Source organism: Dendrobium catenatum, unplaced genomic scaffold (genome assembly GCF_001605985.2).
Source record: "Dendrobium catenatum unplaced genomic scaffold, ASM160598v2 fragScaff_scaffold_1400, whole genome shotgun sequence".
NCBI lineage: Eukaryota > Viridiplantae > Streptophyta > Magnoliopsida > Asparagales > Orchidaceae > Dendrobium > Dendrobium catenatum.
The window spans coordinates 1499588-1518376 of record NW_021319862.1 but is presented as its reverse complement, the minus strand read 5'-3'; the positions used below and the strand labels follow the sequence as shown (position 1 = coordinate 1518376).

At 35.5% G+C, this 18789-nt stretch overlaps 1 protein-coding gene across 1 annotated transcript in view; it reads right to left on the bottom strand.

The window, feature by feature from the left end:
• The window catches only part of LOC110113850 (ABC transporter D family member 1), a gene marked incomplete at its 5' end in the record, with an annotated part of 34436 nt that overhangs the window by 11425 nt on the left and 4222 nt on the right, over window positions 1-18789 (bottom strand). Inside the window, 14 exons of the mRNA XM_020846557.2 lie at window positions 5504-5662; window positions 5755-5935; window positions 6223-6295; window positions 6390-6539; window positions 6635-6759; window positions 6920-7010; window positions 7462-7570; window positions 7665-7764; window positions 8025-8183; window positions 8280-8391; window positions 8478-8782; window positions 8866-9104; window positions 15775-15853; window positions 15938-16076. Coding sequence (XP_020702216.2) covers window positions 5504-5662; window positions 5755-5935; window positions 6223-6295; window positions 6390-6539; window positions 6635-6759; window positions 6920-7010; window positions 7462-7570; window positions 7665-7764; window positions 8025-8183; window positions 8280-8391; window positions 8478-8782; window positions 8866-9104; window positions 15775-15853; window positions 15938-16076 — 2021 coding nt within the window. The remainder of the gene's footprint in view (window positions 1-5503; window positions 5663-5754; window positions 5936-6222; window positions 6296-6389; window positions 6540-6634; window positions 6760-6919; window positions 7011-7461; window positions 7571-7664; window positions 7765-8024; window positions 8184-8279; window positions 8392-8477; window positions 8783-8865; window positions 9105-15774; window positions 15854-15937; window positions 16077-18789) is intronic.

Here is an 18789-nt window from a genome sequence, read left to right as displayed (position 1 = left end):
TTATATTTTTGAGTCATTTTTTTATTTTTATTTTCAATTTTACTGTTTTACCCTTATGAGTGGTCATTTGATGTTGTAGCCCCGAGGGCATTTTAATTTTTATTTCTTTTCTTTTTGGTGAGGCCTATATATAGGTCATTTCTATTGTATTTGGGATGATGATTTGATGAATGAAATTCCAGTTTGTTTTCTTAGTGATCTCTTAGTGAGTTCATGTGATTGGTGAAGCCTAGGAGAGGTCATCGGAGTACACAACAACCTACCAGCCGGTGAGCTCTTGGTTTTTTTTCTATTTTATTGTATCCTACCTCCATTCTTCCCCCATACCGCCGGCATCCATCCCCCCCCTGTCAAACAGATAACCCCCACCCATTTCTCCCCATCACCCGTCTCCTCCATCTTTCCTCCCACCGGCCAAATCCCACCACCAAACCACCACTTAATGGTAGTTTAATCACCATTAAGAGCTACCTAATTTAGCTTACATGATTTTGGAAAGCCATTATTTAATTTGAAATTCAAATTTGAATTTCAAATACTTTCCTAAATTAGCCAAGCCAAATTAGGAAAGTTTTCAATACAAATCTAATTTAATATTTAATTAAATTGGATTTCTTATTCCATTGCTTAAATGGGTTTAATGCATTAAGAGGCATTAATTGCTCTCCCCTTCTCCCTCCTCCCCTAAGCATGCTGCCAGCCCATCAATGGGTTTCCCCCATTTAATGCCCATTTAAGATTCAAGCCTTATTTGAATTTGAATTCAAATTCAAATCCAACTCCCTCCAAACCCACCCAATTAAAACAAAGCCCTCTCTCCCCTCTATAATTGGCCGGCCTTCTTAAACCGTCCCCTCTCTCTCTCTCTCTCTCTCTCTCTCTCTCTCTCTCTCTCTCTCTCTCTCTCCTCTTTCCCCCCCCCCTCTCCACTTTGCCACCTAAGCACTAATTAATTCCCTCCCAATTCCCTTCTCTGGCCAACCACCCCTTTAATTAGCTTTCCTAATTGTGGCTTAAATCCAGGCTCCAATTAAAGCCCAATTACTCCCATACTTTCCTCTCTAATACTTACTTTAAAATTCAAATTTTGAAACTCCTTTAACCTCAAATTAAATTAGGGAAATCTGAAATTAATTTCAGATATGTTCCCTCCCCACCTAGATTCCAACTAGGCTCTCTCACCCCTCTCCTCCAACCGGCCGGCCCTCCTCCTCTCCCTCTCAACATTTTCTCATGGACAACTATGCATGGTCAATCCGGATGTTGATCATAGATTCGTCTTTGATTCCCCATGGACGTGTGGATGTTTTGAGATCGCCTTTCTGTGACGTCAACGTGGAGATCGACGCAACCGTTGAAGATTAAGTGGATCAGATACTATTTTCTCTATCAATTTCCATCGACGAATACTACCTTCCATCCAAATGGCAACTCTTACACCTTCCACCGACTCCTCCAACTCCGACAAGCTTTCCTGTGGACAGTATTGTAAGCTTCCTCTTCCTCGTGGTGATCACACCAGTATTGCTAATATCTATCTTCCGTTAACCGCAAGAGAGCTTGAGTGAGGAAAACTCAAGGCGACTTTTCTAAATATTAACCCACGGATTATTGTTAATGTGCATTTATCATTACTCGCATATTTGTTATTGTTTTAAATTGTCTTGCCTAACGAGTTTGTAACACTGCCTAAGCAACTTTGCAACTGAGATTTCATTAAATCATTAATCGTGACTCGTTAATCTTTATATTGACTTGCTTATTCAGTTGTCTTATTATTTCTCCGTGCAATTCCGATTACGTTTCACATCACTATACATTATTTTTCAAACACTAGGACTCAGAGGGAGTCACAGTTTTATTAGTTTAGGTGTATGATATCATCTTAACTATGAATGATGAAAAGAAGAAAGTAATTCTAAGAAAATGTTTTGCCAAAAAATTTGAGACAAAAACTTGGTAGGTTGAAATATTTCCTTAGAATTGAGGTAGTTCACTCCTACAGAGGAATGTTTATTTCACAACAAAAATATGTTACTAATCTACTTTAAAGAAATTATTTAGGGAAATGGAATTCAAATCCTATTCCTTGGAATCATTATATATATATACACACTCTAGGAGAATAAACATAAAAAGAAAGACATTCAATCTTATTAATTATAATAAACATAAGAGAAAAGTCATTTAACCCAATTGTAATCTAATTGATTCTCATAATTATATCTCACAGATCTTGGAATCAATCCCATGGATATTGATGCAAGAAGAGGAAATCTCCATCTGCAGCCCACGATTGCAAACCATGGATTGCTAACCTATCAAAGCTATGGGTCCCCTCCTTGTCGTGTGATTCAACACTCCCCCTCAAGTTGGGTTGTACAAGTTGTACAATCCTAATTTGCAAACAAACTAACCAAGTAGAGAACCCAGTAGTGCCTTTGTTAGACCATCGACAAGTTGTTCGATCATGAGATGTGGTATATACTACTTCAAATTTTTAGTTCTCTATTTTCTCAGATATAACAATTGTAACATATTTTGTTCTGTCGTGATGTATTGGATTATTGGTCATACTGATTGTGGCTTCATTATCACCTTTCAACTTTATCGTACCTTCAATCTTTATTCCAAGTTCAATCAATACTTATCTAATCCAAATACCTTCATAAATAATAACTGCTAATGCTCTCAGTTCAGATTCCGCACTACTTCTGGAAATAACAGATTATTTCTTGCTCCTCCATGTTAGTAGATTCCCCCCACACAAATGAACAATATCCTGTGATTGATCGACTGTTAACATGGCTTCCTGTCCAATCTGGATCAGAATAAAGAATCAATTTCTTATCTTTATTTTTCTTGAATAATAGCCCCTATCTATGAGTGTTCTTAATATATCTCAAGATTTGATATACTGCCTCAATGTGCTCCTTCATATAATTACTCATATATTGGCCCACCATGCTCACAACAAACCCAAAATCTAGACAGGTGCGGGAGAGATATATAAGCTTCACTACCAAACATTCATATCTTCCTTTATCGATTGAAACCCCCTCCTTTTCTATCCCAAGTTTATTCTCAAGATCCATAGGTGTACTGGCTGGTCTGCATCACAACAGGTCAGTCTCCTTCAGTAAGTCAAAGGTATACTTGTGTTGGAAAATAAATATACCTAATACCTTTGCTTGATCGAGGTTACCTCCATACCCAGAAAGTATCTAAGTGATCCTAAATCTTTAACTTCAAACTCCTTGGACAGAGCATGTTTGATCTTTATTATTTCCTCTATATTATTTCCAAAGGATGATGTCATTGTGGGATCTTGCGATCATAAGAAGAAATCTCCAACTGCAGCCCATGGATTACTAACCTGTCAAAGCTGTGGGCCCCCTCCTTGCTATGTGATTCAACATTCTTAAAGAAACATGTAAACTAGTTTTTAAACTAGCACCAACACCAATAAAACCAGATCTCTAATTTAGGGAAACTAAAGAGGATCCAGATGTAGATTAGGGAGCTTACCAGAGACTTATGGAAAAATTGATCTACCTTTCCCACACCACACTAAATATAGCCTATGTTATAAGCATGATCAACCATTCATACAAAATCCAAAGCAGCCTCACATGCAAACAGTAAACAAAATACAGCACAATCTTAAGGGGAATCCAAGAAAGGGAATCTCTTTAGAAGAGAATGTGGAATACTCTAGAAGCGTATACTGATAAAGATTATGCAGGATCATCAGTTTATAGATGATCTACCTCAGGATACTGCATATTCCTTGGAGGAAAAATTATTACATTGAGAAGCAAGAGATAGAATGTGATAGTAAAGTCTAGTGCATAAGCAAATTTCAGAGCTATGGCCTTAAGAATATGTGAACTATTATGAATCAAGATGATTCTAGAAGACCTAAAGATCAAATGGGAAGGACTAATGAAGCTATACTGTGACAACAAATCAGCAATCACCATAGCTCACAATATGGTTCAGTATGACAGGATCAAGCACATACAAGTTAACAGATATTTCATAAAGGAGAAATTAGATAGTGGTCTTATATGTATCCATCATGTCTCATCAAAAGATCACCTTGCAGATATTCTTACTAAGGAACTTGATAACTCTATCATTATGGGCTGATTACAAAGCTGCGAATGACAAATCTGTATTTTTCAGCTTGATGGAGAGTCTTAAATCCCAGTTGTCTCTTGACTCTTGATCCCACAACCAGCACAAGGATCCGTGGGAGGAGTGTTAAATCCCAATCGTCCCTTGACCCTTGATCCCACGAACAGCAAGGGGATCTGTGGGAGGCTCGCCTGGACCACATCAATCTCCTTCCATATTTGGGTGGCTAATTTATGAAGGATTATGTTAGGGAAATTATGCATGATTTTCTAATATTTATTTCTTTATTAATATATCTTATTTAGATCAATAAATTGGGAAAGTTTTGTGCAATAAAATTAATTATTTTCCCTCTCCTATTCTCTGAATTTAACATTTGCAAATTTGTTTTTTTTTTATACTTAATGAGCTTGTATAGTTGTTAGTTCATGCAAGTAGAAATAATTCGTGAATATTGCAAATGCAACTAAAATTTAGTTGACAACTTGAACAAATAAAAATAATTTTTAAAAAAAAAACATTAAAAAAATAAGAAAAAATTAATATGGATTTTTAATGCAATAATGATTAAAAATGCCATCTAACATGGGGTAGTGATGTGATGCAGTCAATACATTTAGCCGTGACCAACAAAAGCTTTTGACACCATGAAGCAAAACAAACAAAAATTATATGCTTCAATTTCAGAAGCCTAAGCCAAACACAAAACTTCAAGCAAGTCGCTTCAAAGCATTTTAGGAGAGTTTTGCTTCAAAGAAAATGCTTTCAGAAAGAATAAAACATCACTAAATGAAAATCAAACATGTTGAATGCATAAATGCACATTGAAATATAAGAATACTAAAATGTGTCTTTTTTTTTTAAATAAAAACAAGCTAGATACCTTGCACTAATCAAAATTGCACAAATGAAGCAACTTCTATCCCAATTCTATCACATCCAGGGCACTAACATTGTACCACATCGTGGCTGGATTTACTGAACATTGATAAAATCCACTTGGAAGCAAACCTAGGTTCCTTTATATCTAAATGTTGATATTCTGACCAGATTAGCATTTTACTTAGATTATTAAAACATAAGAACTTCAAAAGGAAAAATGCTCATAGCAATAAAAGTTCAGTTCCACGAAGACTTGTAGGACAAATTAAGATACGAAAAGCTCGGTCATAATCTGAATATTAAAGCAAATTACAAACCGAACTAAAAAAAGGAAAAGAAAAAAAAAAGCTTAAGCGAGCTTTTCCCTTGGCACCTACAAAAGCACCAAGTGAAGTGCTCAAAAGATTTATTAGCCTTACACCTAAATGAACTAAATGATCAGGAATTCAAGGTACAATACGATGATTGTTTATGATCTTACCACTTTGAGTGGCATCAAGCAATTCCTCAAGCTCAAAAATTCGATTTATACCACCAGAAAGTTCAAGAAATTTCCTATGCAACTCGAGAATATCCCCAAATGCCAAGAAACTCTGTGAAACTACAGAAGCAAGAAAACGCAGAGCATGCGCCAGCTCCCCTGAAAATAACCAAAATAATAATAATTATGGCACTCATCCACCAAATAGAAAAAAACACTTGATGTTGCCTGGTTTGTCTACATTGTCTAACCTTGTGTGGAGGTCAATGCCCGGTCTCCTTTATGCTCTAAAGCATATAATAAACTCAATCCCCATGTAACATTGTGAGGAAGCTGCTTTGTAACGAAGTCATCAAGTATAACATATAACCACCTTTTCCTTAGGAGGATCACAGAGTGATCAAGTAATTCCCTAAATTTCAAATCAACCAACTGTTGATTGCATAACCATAGTTAAAAAAGTAAGGTTAGTGAGCTTGATAAAATATTAGAAACTTCATAACACTAATGTAGGAAACAACAAATTTCATAACAAACAAGGATTGCAGTACATAGCATGGTATTGTCAATATTAAAGAACATAATGTATGTATTGCACAAAAATAAAATTGGTATTATAGCTATATAAACAAACAAAAAAATTACCATCAGAAACAAAATATGCAGTATGAGCATAGATTAAGATAGTTATAAAAGGAAATAAGAAGAATGTCTCTCACAGTTTTCTCTCTCGAACCACCACCAAAAAAGGCAATTGACTCAGCATGTGCCCGAAGTCTAGAGTGCATGAATCTGATATAAGCATTGATCATGTATTATTAGCTTTAAGAAACATTGCTTGATAACGAGTAAACACGAGTTTTATGAAGAAGAATGTAGTGATTACCTAAAGGTTCCCTCAAGCTGTTGCTCTTTGCTTGCTAGATCACCAAAATCAGGTGCAACACTTCTCAGGAACCCCAACCCTAAAAGCATGTAAGTATACAGTATGGCAACTCCTCTTCGGCCAGTTAGTAGCTTCATCCGCCAAGTAAACCTATACATACAAGAGGACACCAAAGCATGAATATGACTGCCATCATTAAAAGATGTATTACAAATAAGCATATTGAATGGCATGGGTAGACTCACCAAAGAATATCAAGAGAAGGTTTTACCATTCCAGTAAGCAATCCAGAGAGTTCAGTTGTCAGTTTTTCCACATCATTTGTTATTCGCTGATCTGCATCAACATTTTTATCTGACATGTGAAATACCTATAAAAAGGGCATTAAAATAAGTCCCAAATGGTTGGTTATTAAGGCAATCAGATGCAAAAATAAGATGAGATACCAAAAAAGAAGAGAATGGATCTTAATTTCAAATAGAAATGCAACTAGAAGCGTCAAACTCAAAGCAAAAAACAAAACGAAATACCTTGTAAAAAGCATTGTTTCTTAAGTAATTTTCTAGCAGATGATTGGTCAAACGAATTCTCCATCCAAGTGCAAGCTTGGCCGTCAGGTATCTGCCAATAACAGAAATAAGATTAAGTATAACACAAATTGCGCATAGATTTTTGTAAAAATGATATTCTTTCTATACCATAAAAATTACATAAAAAAATCTATCATAATATTACAGAACAAGAGAAAAGTACAGAAATTACACAACTTCAAAATCATTAATAATGAAAGAGAAACACATCCTCATGATGGAAAAAGTTTTATTCTGTGATGACTAGTCCTGACTTAGTAAGATATATAAAATTGTGTATGCCAACTAAATTTAAAAAATGCAAAATGTTTAAAGTATAACCAAGCAACTCTTGCTTCCTTAGTTCCTAGTAGATCTTTGGCAAGACCAAAAATGAATAAAAGGACTTTTCTGTGACGCAGTCGTTAATGATGTTAATTTCAGTTCTATAGCAAACAAGTCAATGGATTCAACTGATATTACACCTAAAGGATAATACATGCCTTAGAGAAGGAGCAACTATAGATGATGCAGCACTTTGAAGAACACTGATGCCAGTCAATCTGATAAAGGCTGCCTTATCCTGTTCCAGCACATACTTGACGCTAGTTCCTAATGAAAATTCATCAATAAAAAATAAAAATAAAAGCCCATTACCTTTAGTGTCACACAGAAACAACCAAATTAAAAAATATATATATAATACCATTCAAAGAAGCGATGCGATCAGATATCCATGTCCTAGAGATGACAAGTAAAGAAACTGCAAAGAGCTGTGCACCTTGTTTATCAAGCAACGTTGGCACCTATAGCAACACAAGAGTGGAAACCTTAACAAGAAAGATGCAATTTTATGAACTCAGGAAGAGCTAGAAAACAACATAAAAAATTCCTGCAGAAATCCACATCCTAATGCTAAAATTTCTATATGTTTGGGGGGAGGGGTAAGAGAAGATGGAACGAGATGTCCCCCACAGAGAAGACAGAAGATTATTTCCAGATCAACATAACAAAACAGACCATATCCTTTTATCACTTTATCAGTGCTCAAGTAAGAAAATATTACCAAGACTTTAAGCATTGAGGCTACTCTTAGAGGTAAAGCTCTTGGAGTACTTCGCAATTGAGGAACAATGGGTAATTGAGCTTTATCCTCAATAAGAGGAGAGGATGCTAATACTTTTGTTGAATAAGATTGAACCTTAGACCTTGGGAGTCTATTTCCCTGCCAAATATTCAAAATAAAAAATTTGCATAATGAAGTACATTTTCATGTGAAATTCAAAAAAGAAAGAGCAAAAAAAAGAAAGAATCTCGGAACCTTTCCGGAGCTAGAAAAGGCTCTTTGAACAGCAATCGCATCACTAAATCGTTCAGTTTGGGATGACTTTAATGAATTGGGACCACTTCCATGGAAATCTAATGAATCATCCCTATGTCACGTGAAATTATTTATTTTAGTGCCATCATCGAAAGAAGAAAGTGGAAATGAAAATATCTAAAAACTACAATTCATCACCTCTTGTACTGAACACTCCATCCTCCTTCTCCATCCAATGATAAAACTATGTCATGAAAAGCAACTAGAGCAGGACGGTGTGATATAGTAATACATGAGGTCCCCATTGCTCGAACCTTAGCACAAAAACGCTCTTCCATATCTGTTGTGACTGCACTTGTACACTCATCAAGAATAGCGAACTTAGGCTTGTGGAAGAACAGTCTTGCCATTCCCAGCCTCTGTTGTTCACCAAGAGAAAGTTCATCACCCCAGTTTATTTCCTTATCCAGTGGATAACGTTCCAACAGGTACTCCAGATCAACCTACAACATAAAAAATGTGAATTTTGAAGCCTTGACATGCTTTAACTTGAGAAATGGCTTAAAAAAAGATTGTGTGATATTACATTTTTTAGTAGTTCAACCATTCCATCATAGGTGAGTGGTTCAATCTCCTGATCAACTGTAAGGGGATATATCAACTGATCACGAAGTGTTCCAAAAGCTGTATATGGCCGTTGTGGGACATAAAAGATCTCCTTGTTAAGATCAGAACCAACTCCAGGTTTAAATATTCGGCCAGATACCAATGGCCAGAGCCCTCCAAGAACCCGGAAAAGCGAACTCTTCCCACTACCATTTGGACCTGGCCCAAGAATGGGAAAATTTTTATGGTACTCATAACAGATAAAACTTCCCATGTTATTGCAGAATTAAGGACTGATGAAAAGAGAATGAATTGTTTTGACGTCAAGAACATGTCTTTAACAAACACCCATAAATCCATACAAATTTCTCATAACTGTAAATAAGCAGAAAAAGACATAACTCCCGCTCCTAAATTTAGCATTTGCTGTCGTTCAACCACACTGTTCAATGACAAAGGATTTCCCCACCGACTAGTATAGTTTAGCTAAATTTGGGGAAAAGAAGTGTACGGTTTAGCCCTTTCAGCACAAAACAGCTAGATGAAAGGTTTCATGGATATCATTAGGACAGTTGAGCTTATTTTGTTAGGTTGTTATTAGGAATGTGTTGTTAGCTTGAGCTTGAAGATTCTATATGAGCTTTATGAGGTTTTCTGTGTAATATAAACCATAGAAAGTGAGGGACATTATAAAACCATAGAAAGTGAGGAACTTTATTCTTTATTTAGAAATATTCAAAACCCCAATGACGTACAACGTAAACTTGTAATTGTGCTACTAGGATTTTTATAGATCAAACTACTCTTTCTTCTACCAGTCCTACCTCAGTTTTTTAGTACTACAGGCTTGGTTGAAGACTTGAATGCATGCCAAAGGATGAAATTTAGTGTGCAAATAACCATTTAGATGCTTGAAAGAAATTAAGCTTGATGAAAAATAAAACAAAGCCTATCATAAAATCATATTAGAAATCAAAGAATCATGTCCAGATGTCACATATCTGGTTCGGCAATAGGGGCTAAAAATAGAAGCCAAACAATAAGAAATCACATACCAGAAATTGGAAAGCAAAAGGCATCGCATATATTAAAAAAGAACCATCGTCAAGAGAAGAAAAGATTCTTATGTGGATATGACCATAATCAAGAATCATGAGCAAAGATTGCAGAGACAGAGTTAAACTTTACCAATGTTGGATAGTAAGAGAACAAAAACTGACATTGCGCCTAAGTTAAATATTAAAAGAGGCTCACAATGCCTTATAAATGGGTAGAACTCACATCATAAATATGCACAGAAAACAAAAGTAGTTTAAGGAAAAACAGCATGGAAAGCACCTCTTCGTTACAATTAAGCCAAAAGACATACTTTGAAATTAAAGAACTAAAACTGCTATAATGAGCAGTCTCAAAAAAATAAAATACATGAAAAGAAATAACATAAACAATTGAAAAGTCATGCAGATTGTTTATTCTCCCTGCAGGAACGGTGGATTGACTCCACTAGCCTGGTGATAAATTGATAATGAAAGAAAAAGAAGAATAAAATTCTTTGCCTTATATTTCAATAGACTCTGAAAGCACTCATCAGCTCGAAGAGGGATCTCTCAAAGGGATCTCTCCCTTACAACTTTTCTAAGTCTAGCATGTAGATGCGAAGCATGAAGCTTTCAAAAGCAGACTTTTCCCTGCTTTTTCACTTTCCTAGAGATTTCCCCTGCACAACATTTTAGTTGGACTACAAGACTTGTATTATATCTAAGGGATTGAGGTTAACCATGCACAAGCCCATCACTGTTTACATCTTACATGCAATACCCAAACAATGGGCTTATATAACAGAGATTAGGTTGTTTTGGTGGAACCATGGAATATAGATGTGCTTGGCCTAGGGGTGCAAACGAGTCGAGCCAAGCTCGAGTCACATTTAACTCGAGCTCGGCACATCCAATGAATAGTGGACTCGAATTCAAGCTCGAGCTTGAACTTGACTCATTAAAATCGACATACGCTAGAACTCGACTTTTTAATTCGAGTTCGTTAGAAGCTCGTCGGCATAAGAGAAGATTATTGGCGTATGCAAAGCTCGTCGACATTGGAAAAGTTGTCGGAGGTGTTGCAACAGCATCTCACCGAAGCATGTGGAAGCTGTTCACTCGAACTGTTTACTCAAAAGTAGTGGTGGAACTCAATTTGCAAGGAAAAAAAACCTTCTCACAGAGAAGGTTTTGTCCTGTGTAGGAGTGCAGCTCGATTTGCAAGGAGGAAAAAGAAAAATTAATGAGGGAAATGTAGGCTTTTAACAGCAATTTAAATGATGAAAGCAACATTAATAAAGAAAAGACAAAAGATTTACTCGTAATGTTTAAAAAAAAACTGAAAAATACATTTAAACTCAAAAAGCATTTAATGGCCGTTTTTTTTTTTTTAATAGAAAATATAGTATTTTAATTTTTGTTTTAAATAATTCGAGTTGACTTGCGAGCAACCGAGCCGAGTTTTATCAAGCTTGAACTCGAGCTCATTTAGAATTCGATCTTGATTTTATGTTGAAGCTCGAGCTCATGACTCGATAAGCTCGACTAGGGAGCTCATTAACTAGTCGAGTTCGAGCCGGTTCACGAGCAGGCTCGGCTCATTTACACCCCTAGCTTGGCCTATCCTAAAGACTAATTGAGAGTGAGAATGGTTTTGTATCTTTATACACCAAGCAACTGAGGAAACCATTAACCTTATAAAAGACATGGGAAAGAATGAAAGAAAAGATGTGAGAGAAATTCTTGCCTTCTGACCATTCTAGAATCCTATTCCAAGAATACAATAACATTCGCCAAAGAAATCAATCGATAGAAGAATACACTGAATATTTTTATAAATTACAATCCAGAAATGATTTAAATGAAACTGAGGAACGAACCATAACACGATACATCAATGGATTAAAGTGGTCCATCTAAGATCAATTAATTATGCATCATGTTATCAAACTTGATGAGGCCTATCGTATGGCCTTGAATATTGAAAAACAATAACAAAGAAACAACAATAAAAAAATTGACTCAACCAAGATTAGACAATCTATTGGAAGTAAAACTTCACAAACAACCATTGGTTCAACTTCTTCAAATTGAAATCCACGAACGAAACCTAATGAAACTCAAGTAATTGAAAAGGGAAAGAAAGTGATAGGAGCAAAATCAATCGGACTCTGTTATAAATGTGTTTGTATGATCATCTATCAGCAGCATGTATAAAAAACAACCCACCTATAACCAACTATATTAAACAAGAGGAAAGCCATGAAAATTCAAAGAAAGATGAAGCTGAAGAAGAAAATGAGGAAGAGATGGAATCAATTGATGTTGAAGGAGACCAAGGAGATCATTATTTAGTTATCCGTAGGGTTTTAACCATCAAATCAGATGCCAGAGAAAAATGGCTTAGAAGAAATATTTTTTGAACCACATGTAATGTAGAAGAAAAATTATGTACCCTTATGATTGATAGTGATAGCTCCGAAAATTTTATGTCACAACTCATGGTGGATAAACTGAAATTAAAACCAAAATCACTTACCAAGCCTTACAAAATATCATGGTTTAAGGAGGAGAGGTACCAATCACTCAGCAATGCCTTGCCAACCTTTCAATTGGAAAATTTTACAAAGACTAAGTATTATGTGACATCATGCCTCTCGAAATATGTCATATTTTACTAGGTCGACCTTAGCAATATGATCATAAGACTATTCACCATGGAGAGAAGAAATGGAAACCCAAGGCTCTGATACCAATTCGATGCAACCAAATTGATGCAACTAAAAAATAAATTAGAATTGCAAACTAAAACTTCCTTTCCATAAAACATAAACAAAAAAAAAACTTAAAATTCAACCACTTCAAACTCACATTAGACAGGACATTACAATACCTTATAACTTATCAAAATTTTGAGAAGAAAGATACAAATGGAATGAAAGCCATGGAGAGAAGAAAAAGATAGAAGACCGAGACGAAATAGAAGAAGTGAGGTAGAGGAATATAGATCGCAAGCTAAATAACCCGCAAGTTATAGTGTCCAAATATTCTTCACCATTCACCCTCTTTTTCCAGCAGCAAAACAATCCTATTTATAGGAAAAAAAGATCCAAATTCCCACATAAATGTGCCACCCCAAATCGCCAATAGAAACCAAACAAAACAATGACTTTTTTTAGAAGATAAAACACTATTTTAGGAATCAACAATGAGGGAAATGAATGGCCAGCAGCAAGAAATTCAAAATCTGCTAGGGAAACCAACAACTCATCATATGGGAATCCAAAATCAATAGAACACAAACAGGAATTCAAAATCTGATTGGAAAACTGTGGCTCCGAAAAATTCCATTTTGTGTTGTGTATGATCCCGGCCTCTCCACGCCATCCGTCTATTTTTCTTTTAAAATGTTTGTGTGACGATGATGATAGAGAGTTTTAACGAGATTAGGTTCCGAGGGAATTTTTAGAAGGCAGATTGGGTTTTAGATTAGATAATACCCAGAGATTTCGCCCTCATTTTGTGAGGACTTTTTGATCTGAGTTCTGGTTTCCTATAGGCGCAAGCCCCTATAGTTAATTACCCCTCCTGATAACAGGAGAGAACTTTCGATTAAGGCTAGTCGTTAAAAGGGTCGAATAGGTTATAAACCTATCGTATAATAGCAATAATTCTACGGTTTAAATTTTGAATTTTGAAAGTTTGAAATTTGGAATTTATCACCACAAACTTATTTCTGATCATCGAATACATATATATATATATATATATATATAAAAGTATATATATATATATAAAACTATCTTTGCCTGCATCAATGAGTGTCAACTGAGTTTTCCTTGGACTGCCTGAGGACAAGATGAGGTCACCAAAGCATTGAGGGTAGTAATGGGTCTTCAGACTTGCCTAGGACTATATTGGATAGCTAGAAAAAATCTTGGACCAAACTGAAGGTACTTACTGACTCAAGCCATCATGGGTAAGTCAAAAGTGCATCGGTTCAGTCTAACAAACCCTGGCCTCCTCTGACCTTTTAAAGATAAAAAAATTCACAAATACATTTTTAGCGATCAAATGCTTTCATTAGATTTAGTTTTAAGAATAAATAAAAGTTGAAAATGACCACAATGATCCCTCAACTCTTTATGAAGACCAAAATGGTCTCCAACTTTTTTGAGGGACCAATTTGGTCCATCAACTACTTAAAAAGGGGTCTTTTTGGTCATAATATAAAATTTTAGGGTTAATGATGTTAAATCAAGGAATATTTTGATCATTTTTTAATTAAAATTTTTATTAAATGTAATTTTAAGTCATAGTATTTAAAAAAATTTATTAAAAATTTCTTTAATAAAAAAATTATTAATAATTCTAGTCTATAATTATCCTAAATTAAAACTAAAATTATTAATAAATTTTTATTAAATAAATATTTAATAGTTTTTTTAAAAAAATTACTATTACTTGAAAATTACATTTAATAAATAATTTAATTAAAAATGTCTAAAATATCCCTAAATTTAACAACATTAACCTCAAAATTTGATGTTATGAACAAAAAATGTTCCTTTTGGCCTTTTTAAAGAGTTGAGGGACCAAATTGGTCCCTCAAAAGAGATGGGGATCATTTTGGTCACTCATAAAGAATTGAGAGACCATTTTGATCCTTTATCTTAACTATTACTTGAAAATTACATTTAATAAATAATTTAATTAAAAATGTCTAAAATATCCCTAAATTTAACAACATTAACCTCAAAATTTGATGTTATGAACAAAAAATGTTCCTTTTGGCCTTTTTAAAGAGTTGAGGGACCAAATTGGTCCCTCAAAAGAGATGGGGATCATTTTGGTCACTCATAAAGAATTGAGAGACCATTTTGATCCTTTATCTTAGGCAGGGCTTATTTAGTTAAAGAAAGATGCAATTAGTTATGTAACATCCATATCCTGTATATTTACAAAAACTAACACCCAATTATTTTTATTTACTATAATGCCACTTTTTTTTTACTATAATGCCACTTAAATCTTGAAAAGCACAACAAAATAGTCACCAATATTTTTCACTTTCATTAAATTTTCAATGATTTCATTGTGCATGTGCAAATATATGAGTTTATTAGTATGCATTTTTTTTGCTTGGATGCTAAATATGCAAATGAGAAAGATTTAGATGTCAAGCACACAATTTTTCCTAAAAAAAGTCTGTTGAAAAACTAGTCTTCGCATTTTCCATCCTAAAACTTGTCTCACATTGTTCACCTGAGCAGTAGCAATTTTTTACAGCACCAAATCAATTTTAAAACAATGCAATTAGATGTCAATGGCATGCAAATCCAGCGATGACCAAAATGAAATTAGCATTACAACGAAAACTGTAATGTATACTGAAAAACAAGGAAAAAGAATGTAATATATGCGCAAGAACTGTGTTTTAGAGAAATGCTACTATGCACTAACATAACAAATGACGAGAACTTCAATCTTCCATGCAAAAGTTACGTATGAGCAGAATATCATCCAACCATATGCGATTAGATTTTTTGTCCTTTACTTTCGCTTTTATTTTTATAATAACGACACTGAATGCTACAATCTTACCCAACATGAAGTAAAGCCTTACTACTCATGTGTTGTTACAGCTAATAGTAATGCAAACATAGAATAACTGCAGAAAGAGTGGACATTCTACCAACAAATTTTCCTAATGCATCAACAAAGACCCGAGACAGAAATACAGAAATTATGAATTGCAATCACATTGACAAACACTTTAATGGTGAATAAAAAGAGAGCCTTGTGGATGTCCCAGAATGCAACACCATGAAGATAGAGAACTACAAACTTACCAGTGATCAAAAGATTAGATCCTGAATCAACCCTGAGCGTAAGGTCATCCACCAACACATTTCCAGGAGGAGTTACAACCTGTAAGTATTTGGATCAAGCATAAATAAGAAGCACATGAAAATATAAATAGTCAATCTACAATTCATCAATGATTTGAACTACCTTGACACCCGAGAATTCAATATAATCTGCTTCACTAAAACAATTTGTGCTTGCATTATTTCGCATTGATGATGCATCCCGCGCGGTAGCTAGTTCTCTTGATACAACCATTAGCTCATGAATACGGTCAGCATACCCACTATTAAAAGAAAATTCCATTACAAAAATGTAATCAAACTTATGGTATAGAATAGCTCCACAAGTAAAATATCAATTGGTGCATTCAAATTGACGGGTAAAAGCAAATAAAAAAAAAAATTAGGCCAAAATTTTAGATGTACCAAGAGGGTGTCTGTAGTAGGTAATAAATTCAACAAGCTAACAGGGATGGTCAAGCAGCTCTACAAGTGTTTTGGAGGTAATCATGAAAGAAGACGATGCATACTTAATATAGTGTTTTCAATCAGAAGCTTCCCACCCAAACCAAGATTGTGAAATATCATATTTAATACGGAAGAAAATATGAAATTAATTACCAAAATAACATAATGTAACAAGCAAAAGGGACAGGCAAGACAGCAGATGTACATGAGAGCCATTTGCACACCTAACATGCAGTAAAGCAACCAAACAAGGCAATCAAAATAGCAATTTTAGACGCACAGTCACAATAATCATGATTAGAATGAAATAATGTAACTTCATCAAAAATCACACTTTGCTTGAAGGTCAAGGTACATAACCAAATCAACACAGAGGAAGTTCAAAAAGACTGTTTGACAGTAATCAAGATTTCAAATCAATGCCTTTTCCTACGCGGAGGAGTCGCAAGCGCTGGGCTAGGGCTCGGGTTCGGCAATCGAAGTGGACAAGGTGCTCGGCTGGGCGTCATGCAAGCAAGGCGAGAGACGAGCAGTTGTTTGTGCTTGGGAGTGATTGAGGGGAAGAAAACATGACAGAACGAAGTGTAAGTTTTTTTTTTATTCGTCCAGTTTCTCTAACTTTTTATCGAAACCAGCAGTCACCTCTCCTTTTGGAGCCATCAATACATAGGAAATAGAAAGAGAGGGGAACGGACAGCATGGGGAAAACAACAGCCATAAATCTGCCTAGGAAACCAGTAGGAAACCATCAGTCACCTCTCCTTTTGGAGCCATCAATACATAGGAAATAGAAAGGGAAGGGAACAGACAACATGGGGAACCATAAATCTGCCTAGGAAACTAGCACTCATCACTCCTTTTGGAGCCATCAATACATAGGAAATAGCAAGGGAGGGGAACGGACAACATGGGGAAAACCAATAGGCAAGTTTTGCCTACATCAATTCTCCCCATGTGGAGAATTCTCATCTCCTGATGAGAACGCCTTGGTACACGTTGGAAAATATCAGGATGACGAAGTTGCAAACTTAGGTTGAATGACAATGCTTCCATGATATTCTGAATGCATTATTTCTAACGTAGATCCTCCTTTTGAAGTGAACTTTGGCTTGTTGACTGTTTTGACTCTCTTTTTAAATAGAAAGGAAGACTCACAACCTAAGGCTCTGATACCAAATTGATGCAATAAAACAAAAGTATTGCAAACTTAAATCTTCCTTTTCTTAAAACAAAGATTAACACAGATAGCATATAGCAATACTATTATAAAATAAAGACACCTTACAACTTATGAAAGTTTTGAGAAGGATACAGATGGAATAAAAACCATGGACAGAAGAAAGAGATTGGAAACCGAGACGAATTTTAAGAAGAGAGGGAGGTAGAAGACAATAGCTCGCAAGCTATTCCAAACCCGCAGATTTATACATTCCAAAAATCATTCAAAAACTCTTTTCTGCAGCAAACAGCCCCCATATATAGGTAAAAATAGAGAAAACAACAGTCATAAATCTGCCTAGGAAACCAGTAGTTAGCCAGTCACTTCTCCTTTTGGAGCCATCAATACATAGGAAATAGAAAGGGAGGGGAACGAACAACATGGGAAAACAGTAGCCATAAATCTACCTAGAAAACCAGCAGGAAACCAGCAGTCAACTCTCCATTTGGAGCCATCAATACATATGAAATAGAAAGGGAAGGGAATGGACAGCATGGGGAAAACAACAGCCATAAATCTGCCAAGAAAACCAATAGGAAACTAGCAGTCACTACTCCTTTTGGAGCCATCAATACATAGAAAATAGCAAGGGAGGGGAACAGACAACATGGTGAAAACCAATAGGCAAGTTTTGCCTACATCAAGTTGCCGAAGGGATGTATTGTTTCGCCAAAAATTGTATCTGTTTAGTTAATTTCCACTTCTCTTTTTTTTTCATTTTGTTTCAATTTTTTTTAAATTAGTCAACAATTAGAAATAGCAATAGGCAGCCAATTAAGAAATCATGCAGTTCATCTACATAGCATAAAAAAATTTACGATAGTATCTCTACAAAGTTCATTACAAGGAGATTATTACACAATTTTCACGTCATCCATAAGTTAATGGATAGGAAATGTCGCATCTAAGAAGTTTCTTCTATTGGGTTGTTAATTAAAAGCTAGCAACAATAACTACCACAATAATACAAATTACATTATGCTTATTGCAAACAAATTAGTTCTGTGTATACTGTTGACTGTAACTGCTGCTCCCCACCGACTGAAGCCCCAAACGATACAACGATTCGCCCACCGACTTCTTTCACCGACATACTCACAAAATAAAAATGAAATCTTCCTCTCATTCGGTTCCAACACACACTCACGCACAGAGAGGAGTTTTTAGAAGACTTACCTCTGCATCATTGAAGCAAACCGAACTCCATTCTCCGCTTCAAGCCTCCGGCTGACCCAACTCCGGCGTCGACCCTTCTGGCCGACCCAATTCCGGCGGACGCTGCTGCCTCCGCCGCCTTCGTCGCCGACCAG